General features: G+C 38.6%; 1 protein-coding gene across 1 annotated transcript; it reads right to left on the bottom strand.

The window, feature by feature from the left end:
• Positions 1-7,618: 7,618 nt before the first annotated feature.
• On the bottom strand, positions 7,619-8,495 carry LOC107043666. The gene is made up of 2 exons (XM_015265249.1): positions 7,925-8,495; positions 7,619-7,779 (listed from the first exon to the last, which is right to left on the bottom strand). The coding sequence occupies exons 1-2, from the start codon at positions 8,493-8,495 to the stop codon at positions 7,619-7,621; spliced, it is 732 nt and encodes a 243-aa protein (XP_015120735.1).
• Between the last annotated feature and the right edge of the window lie 394 nt (positions 8,496-8,889).

The following is an 8,889-nucleotide window of genomic DNA, read 5'->3' as shown; positions in this document are numbered from 1 at the left end:
GGATTACGCTCCCTGACCTCTCTTTGGTCTTCAGTGGGATCCTTATCCCTTGGAGGATCGTTAGCGTCTAGAATAAAAACAAAAAATCTTATGGTGATTTTTTTGCTTTTTTCTTTTGGCTCTGTCTTACCTCTCGTGTAAGTTCAGCCATTTTGAATTTCTTTTCGAACATCGGGTTATCTCTCGTATAACCTCGTTCGTATTAAAATTGAATTGTCTCATTTCTCGCATGAGATCTCTCATGAAAAACCCCCGAAATAATTTACCTTTGGTTGTCTCTCCATTAGCTGTTTTATTCAAAATATCCTGTTGTCCTGAATTCCCGTTTGTGTTCTGTGGTGAGAGAGGTTCGGACGGCGGTGGTGGTAGTCGATTGACAATTAACTCTTCCAACCTTCTCACTTTTGCCCATAGTTCGTCATTTTCTTTGTCGTGACTATGGGATCGTTTCTTCTTGTGTTTTCCCATGATGATATTGAATGGGATAACACTAAAAACCTTAAAATAATCTTTTTTGTCAGTAAGTCGCGATATACACGTGTGACTTGCGTCGGCACAAAAAGACGAATGACCAGAGTGAAAGTTGAGGGCGCCACTAAGACCAGTGACGGGAGTTTTCAAATTTTTATATTTTTAGCTTTGAACTTGTGACTTATAAGGCATAACTGGCGTTACTACCTTCGTAATCTCGAAGGGCGAGACACGAAGTATAATCGACTCGGTGTTCTATTTTGTTTTCTTTCGTCAAAAATTCGAATTTCATCCCACCATATCTATATTCATATGCGGACCTTGGACATAAAGGTAGTTTATGCACTGTTTGTGAGGTTATCGGTTTATGTTTGGAATGTGACAGAAAGGAGATGTGTCGAAAATATTGTGTGATCAAGTATTAAATGTCCGTGAATAGTTAAATTCAAAAAGAAAATATTTATTTTTCTCCGAGTGTAACAGAAAATGTTTTCATTCCGTGGAAAAAAATTCACTAAATTAAGTGACAGTGAAATGAGAACAATTTTGTGACTATTTAGGAAAAATTAGTATGAGACGGTGGGATTAAATGGACACTTTGTACCCTTTTCAAAATGTGATGTCTTATTGAAGTGCTGATGAAATAGATTTTGTTTTAAATTAAAGTACAGTCAGCCCCTGTGTAATTNCCTTTTCAAAATGTGATGTCTTATTGAAGTGCTGATGAAATAGATTTTGTTTTAAATTAAAGTACAGTCAGCCCCTTTGTAATTAGCTTAGACTGAGCTCAATCGATAAATTCCTTGGTTATAAATATTGAAACAAGAAGTCAGAAGAGTCCATTCCACCCAATGTTTCCCTAATATTTTTAAAAAGAAAAAACAATAAAAACAGATGTTTTCAAAAAGGATTGTTCGTGAACATTTTGTTCGACTATTTCTATGAGGAAATCAATTCATCTCTCTACGAAATACAATCCATATAGGAATCATGAGAGCAAAAATTGAATGAGGAACCAAATCAAGTCAGAAAATTATTAACAGATGATTAAAATTTGAAACTCGGTGGAGAGAATAAATCGGGAGTGGAACTGTGTATTTTCCTTCAATTGTTGATTCAAAAAATGTTCTATCTTATGAAAAATGAATCAGTTAAATTAAATTGAAAAGAACAAATTTCACCGGATGTAAAAACAGGCTCCGATACGTTTGGTCCAAAATCTTTTGGTCCAATCTCTTTTCGTCCAACGTCAGTTCGTCCAATGAAGTTTTTGGTCCAATTTTATTTCGTCGAATCATTCTTTAGTCCAATATTTTCTTTGTCCAATGTAATTTTGGTCCAAAAAAATGGGGATTATTTTGGGAAATGGGAATTTATGTAGGAATTTTTTTTTCAACATTTCAAGCAATTAAAACAATTTTAATGGCAGACATTTGGAAGATTTAAAATTTTGAAAACACTCTTTTTTAACAATGACATTTCTGGCATACAATTTTAAGGGGAAAAAAAGAAACAAAAATGAAAAAAGCAGCATTCGGAAAAATTAAACTTTTGAAAACACACTCTTTTTTAACAATGACATTTCTGGCATACAATTTTAAGAAAAAAAAAGAAACAAAAACGAAAAATGCAGCATGATGCAAAACACTAAAATAAATATTAATTTTTAATATTTAAATTTTTCTAACGATTGTATGGACTAAGAGGATGTTTTTTGAAAAACATTTGTGGCAAAACACACACTTTTTTGTTAATATTTGGACTTCCTTCATTATTTCGACGATATTTTCAACTATTTTTTTTTTGCAAAAAACCGGTTAAAATTAACAATGAATAAATTTCTCCACCACACTTTGTCTCTTTGGGCTTGGTTTGCACACTCCATTTTTATTGTCTTCGATCATTACATCTTCAAATTATGAGCCAATCCTCGTAGCCAGTCCAGCTGATTGTCGTAGTGTTTACGTTCTGCAAAAATATTTCGGATACGTTCTTCACGTTTTTGATCAGCACGTTTTTGTTTTGTACGTGGTTCCCCTCAGATGATTGCATCAATTTCCCCTTCCACTGTGCTCTGTTCTTTTTTGAATTCATCGATTATCGTGTAAACTCCTGTGTGTGAATGTCCAATCAGGGATTTCATTTTATGATGCCATGCTTCACCTTTGTTTTGCATTCTCGGGGGATTATCCTGCATTCGATCATGAACTGACCACAGCTTTGGCGGAAAGGCCGGTGCCGCTCGTTTTTCCTGGCTACGTATCTGTCTCAATAATTTTCCTTTCACGTAGTTCTCCTCAAACCATCATTTTAATTCCTCTGTTTCGTGTGGTAAGGATGATTTCAACTGATCCCATGCAGAAGGTATTTCAAAATCTTCCAGAAAGGCTAATGCTGCCATTTGTCTCACTGTGATACTGAAACTTTCGTCGACTCAATATCGCGTTCTTAAACCACAGGTATTCACTTTCTTCTTTGATACACTGGCTAAGGTGAAATAAACAAGCACCATTGACAGCCCCTGGGAAATACTTCTGTACAGAAATAATCGGGGCTCGCTCCAAGTCGGTAATGATAACAGGTGGATTCAAATCAATGTCATGTTCTGCAGCGTAATCGATGAATGACTCAAACAAAGCATCGTAGCACTCCATTCATTTTCTTGACATGAGTGTATAGGCTAATGGAAGTATGCAACTACGTTCCGGCGGTCCTAATGGTGCGTGGATGGAGTATAATTGAAGGAACATATTAGGGACGATGTCAAATGTGCCATCCATAATCCAGTACGGAGCTTGACTCAAGTGTTTTATATTTGGAACTGTAACAAATAATAAAATTCTGTCGTGGTTGATTGTGGTGTCCTTCAGCAAGAATAATTCATTATTTATGGTATTTTTGTGTTCATCTGGAAGATTCAAATCATCGAGTGTTCGTGGCTCGGGATTGTGATTTTTCCTCATGCGTTTTGGAGTCTGTTTCAGTGCACTCACAGTTGGGAGGTATGGTCTCATACTGGAATCCTTATTCGCTCTGGCTTCTTGGACAATTTGATTCACCGTCTGACCACGGACAGCCGCCTTCCTTTTAATTGCATGTCGTACTTGTGCCACTGGAGCTTGTGATGCTTCGGCAGTGTGGTGGTGGTCTACAAATTTTTCCACTTTATGTCTGTTGTTTCGAAGCGTGGTCACTACTGTTGCATTGCACTCACGATTTTCACACCTCCAATAATAGCTCTCTTCTCCATTTTTTCTTCTTTTCGAGTATCTGAGGGTGTGCAAAAATCCACACACTGTTAGTTTATCTCGATCTTTGTTTGATGGAACAATTGTTCCGTGCTCTTCCTCATTCGTATCCATCGTGAACGGTCCATAAAAATTCAATTGTCTGGGTTTTTTATACTTTTATTTCATTCTCCTTCGATCACTAGACACTAGGTTTTTCGTTTATTTATTGCGCGAATTTGAATTTCGATCTGTCTTCGATGGCAGTTCTAAAGGCACTGTTGTAATGGGTTTGTATGTTGCTCGCGTGTATGTGAATCTGGTTTAGTGTTGTTATCAATGGGTAATTGGTTTTGAGTTTCTCGGGTTTGTGTTTGTTTTTACCTGTGTTTATGGTGTGTTTATGCCGTTTAATCTGGGCCGAATTGGACGTATTACTCATTGGACGAAATGATTTTTAGACCTAGTGATTTTTGGACGAAATGAATTTTTGGACGAAGTGATTTTGGACGAAATGTCATTGGACGAAATATCATTGGACGAATTGTTTTTGGACGAAATGACCCATATCCGTAAATACAGTCCTTGCTTACTTTGAAAAAAATAATGAAATTGCCTAAAAACACAAAAACAAATGTTTTTGTAAAAAAACTGGGCCAAGAACAAGTTTTGTTTAATTCCTACTGGGAAGTCGAAGTTGTTGAAAAATACATGGAAATAAAAAAGGAAGCCAAGTTAGGAGTTTTGAATAAATGGTGATAGTGCCCAATCAAGTTTCTATAAGAAAAATAATTCTCAATGGTATAAATATTCTAAAAAAATTCTCCATGAAATAAAAAATCAGTAGGATCAGGACCAACGTTCTTGGCGCGGGGTTTTTCAATTCACTGTCTGTATCAATCTACTCCTCCATCCTTTGATCCGCGCCAAGGATGTTGGTCCTACTCCTACTGATTTTTTATTTCATGGAGAATTTTTTTAGAATACTTATTCTATTTACGGATATGGGTCATCTTATTCTTTTCTTATAGAAACCTGATTGTGCACTATCACCATTCATTCAAAATTCCTAACTTGGCTTCCTTCTTTATTTCTATGTATTTTTCAAAAACTTCGACTTCCTAATAGGAATCAAACAAAACTTTTTCTTGACCCAGTTTTTTTACAAAAACATTTGTTTTTGTGTTTTAGACCATACATTCGGAAGCATATTGCTAATTTATTAGCAACAAAACAACACACTTACGGGAAATGCAATTATCCACTTGTTTCCTTTTCTCTTTCACATCCTTTCTAAATTTTTGGACTTCATACAGATTTCAATAGTACTAAAAAGGATGATGATTTTTTGGCGGAACAGTCTGAAAATAAACGTCTTATCATTTGAGATTCTTTGACGTTGTGGAAGAAGGAAATGGGTGACAGGCGGGGAGATAGTAGAAGGTGTGGGTAACCACACGTTTCCTCGATGGCACGGGGCTCAGGTTCTGGGTTTATTTTGATTGCTCTTGGCGGCGCCAAGCTGTTCGGGTCAGGGATATTGAAGGGCGAGCTCGGGTGGGCTCAAAATAAAATGAGGGGCGTAGTGATAACGACGTTGTTAGGACCTCGAAATTTGTTCATTTGAGGGACGGAGAATTAATTAAAAATAAACATTAGAAATTGAGAATAGAACCTGAGTCTCGGAGAGGGCTAACCCTGTTTTTCCCATGAATTATGAATTTTGAATTCAGGGAGACATCGAGATGACGGTTGGTTGACTGGGAATCAATCTAATCTCATTTGAATTCCAAATTTGGAGCTACTCGGAACGACTGAGGAATAACTCGGGGCCGAACCTATGAAGAGGACGACCCTCAGAAAATAATCTCTTGGGGTCACAGCGATGGGACCCTAATATCGAGGACAGACCTCAGACCGACAGGAAAGACAATCGTAAAGGCGCGAACACCCGAATCCAACTCTTGGGGAACCCAAAAGAACCCAGGAATGACGGTATCCAGCGAGCGACGTCAACGATCGACAATTTAAAAATCAAAACTAAAATCCAAAAATTAAAACTAAAATTGAGAATCAAAAGTAAAAAGCATCTATAAATGAAATTTAAAATGAAAAGTCGAAGTCCAGGGTCTGTAGCGCTGAAATTGCGGAAATGAAGTGATTGATGGGGGAATTAATTCCCCCACTCTAATTGATTTGCACGAGCTGAGGGCCTACGTGTCGAACGCCTGGTTCCTCAGTTCTCTCCAAGACGAATTTCGGACAGGACTTACCTTTTTGTGAGATATTGAGAGTTTTGAGAGTAGCCTCAGCCAGATTGGCATGCTTTAAGTTTTTGATTCATTTTTGGTTCCCTTGGGTGGACGATTTCGAGGAGATTGAGAGGAAAGAGCAAGGTGCATGACCATCGACGGAAGCTGAGCTAAGTACCAATTATTTGGAGCAATCAATAATATATCTTCCGATTCAACTGGCCTCGTGCCATCACGGGGAAGCGTTCCCACTCTCTAGTCATTGTAACTCGGTTGACATTCCCGGAATTTACCGAATTGACCGAGTTCGGGAAAATTATTTAATTGTCTGGAAGGGTCTAGCCGGATAAGCATGGTGAATCTGCCCCCAGCGAATTTCAAGGCGGAAATTTTTTCACATATTCACCACCCAAAAAAACAATTCTGTGTAAAATTTCAGATCATTATATCGATCTCCTGATTTTTTATGCTTAAAAAACTGTTTTTTTCGATTTTATTTTTTTTCAAGTACTTCAAAGCTACTTAATAATCTGAAACAATTCTGAAAAATCAAAAAAATTTCAAAATTGGAAGAAAAAATTTTTAATTGATTTTTAATTGCTAAATAATATTTTTGATCGACATTTCTTTTTATAAAAAAATCATTCTCATAGGTGAAGATTTTTCTACCACTTTGACAAAAATTGACGAGATTCTAGCCTCAATTCTCCACATTTTCCGAAAAAAAACTTCGAAAATTCCACCTGCAACACATTTAAAAAAAATAAAAACCTCAAATTTTTGCGTTTTTTTACCTATAGTTCTATTAATTGATCACTATATTCAATCTAGTGTTGTGGCACATGATACATTTGAAGGAGAGCAACTGCTGGACAAAATCGCTAACAAAGCAGTAAAACGATTTGAGTTGACTAAGTTCTTAGCTGAGGTTCCAGGCAATATCTCCAAATCTAAAAGAGATAGCAAAATTTTTGTAACGACCTTGTTTGAGATTGAAGCTAAATTGAGATGCCGGTTGGGGAAAAGTGGAATTGTGGAAGGAGGTGGAAAATTAAAACACGCGGAATTATAAAACCACACTGTTGATGTACTTTATTGTGGAATAGCCCACGCGTCTTGATAAACTAATAATGTTACACTATTGAGTTGCTCGACAAAGTCAATTAAATGATGATTTAAAAATGCACTGCACTTGAGATTCTCTCGATATTGAACTTGATGATTGACTCAAAATAATTGATAGGTAACTCGGAATTAATTGATAGTAGAATTGAATTAAATAGAGACGCTGTACGGAGCGCTAGTGATGTACTCGATTGAGCGGTTACGGCGATACAGTACTGTGATTAGAGTGACTCTCTCGGTGGCTAGAGCGATACTACTGACTTTTTCGGGGGTTTTCTTCGTAGCTGAATGTGACCCCGAAGGGTCCCGTAGTTTCTCGAGATTTTCGTTGAGCCCAGTGACCGTTTGACTAGTTTGAATAGCTGAATTTCAAACATCCCGGGGGCCATTCATCATCAGGGATGATGAATTGTGCGTTGAATTTCTCCGCTGCTTACTTTGCTGGTTACTCGTTGATTGGCTCTGGATCGTCTTCTCGAGAGTTTTCTTCTCCTGATTGTTCGATAGATTTCTTCTCCTGATTACTCATGTACTGGTGATAATTTAGGGCTGATTGCTGATGTACTGTTGATAATTTAGGGCTGATTCCTGATGTTCTGTTGATAAGTTTGGACTGGAGCCATTTAATACGACTGACAGCTCGGATTGATGATATCTCCCAGGGCCTGTTCTGCGGTAGANTTGATCATCTGTGGAGATAGCCTCTGAAATTTGTATGCATTTGATTGCATTGAATTTGCATACTTTCTGGTCCCTGAACTTTTGGTGATGCTCGATCAGCTGCTCGTTGAAGGTTCCCTTACGGCCGTTGGGGAAACCCTCGGTGAACAATCTGTGCAACTACAATACCTGATGGTATTCCATAATTGCTGTGCGTTGGCGTGATTGACCTGGAGTTTAAGCAGGCCTCTATCTGGGTTAGGATACTGTTGAGTTCCTCGTAGGTGAATGTCGACGGCCCAAGTACTCCTTTGAGGTGATACTTAGTAGATTTAACAGCTGCTTCCCACTTTCCTCCGAAATGGGGTGCTGTCGATGGTGAGAAGTTCCATTGAGTCCCATTTGTAGCGAGAGCAGCCTGGATCTGTTGATTCTCTCTGGTTGGCTGGTTGTACAGCTTGTTGAGGACTGTTGAAGCGCCAACGAACGTGGTTGCGTTGTCACTGTACATAACCTCGGGGATGCCTCTCCTTCCGGTGAATCTCTTGTAGGCTCCGATGAATGCGTCTGTTTTCTGCCTGGAAACGAGCTCTAAATGGACTGCTGATGTCCTGAAACACTCAAATACTGTGATATGAACAATAGATGGTTGGGCATTTGTGGGTCGCCATTTGAGAATGGGGAAGGGACTGGCATAGTCCGCTCCCATGTGGAGAAAACCTCGTGCAGGTGATCTACTTACAGCAGGCAGTTGGCCCATTAGGTGCTGGGCCTGTCTTCTTCGGTGTCTAATGCAGATATGACAGCGTAGAATTTATGCTCTCACTGTGCCTCTCCCACCGATCCAATACTTCTGGCGAGTATAGGCTAGGATGAGTTGAGTCCCTCCATGGAGAGCTCTTTGGTGAGCTTTTTCGATGACCAATCGTTGTGAGATGAGACTGATGAGACTGAATAATTGGATGAATTTCGTCACGGGCTAATTGAGAATTCTTGAGGCGGCCACCTAGCCTGATGATGCTCTCATTGTCTAGCGTTGGAGTCAGCTTTGCTAACGGATGACTCCGTGGTAGTTGATAGTCTCTCTCGAGAAGTCTATGAACCGATGCATATATTGATATTGTGGTATTTTTACCCAGAAGAGCCTGGCTTCG

This window comes from Diachasma alloeum, unplaced genomic scaffold (genome assembly GCF_001412515.2).
Source record: "Diachasma alloeum isolate Michigan unplaced genomic scaffold, Dall2.0 Dall_scaffold_00609, whole genome shotgun sequence".
Classification (NCBI taxonomy): domain Eukaryota; kingdom Metazoa; phylum Arthropoda; class Insecta; order Hymenoptera; family Braconidae; genus Diachasma; species Diachasma alloeum.
This window is presented reverse-complemented; position numbering and strand designations above follow the sequence as displayed.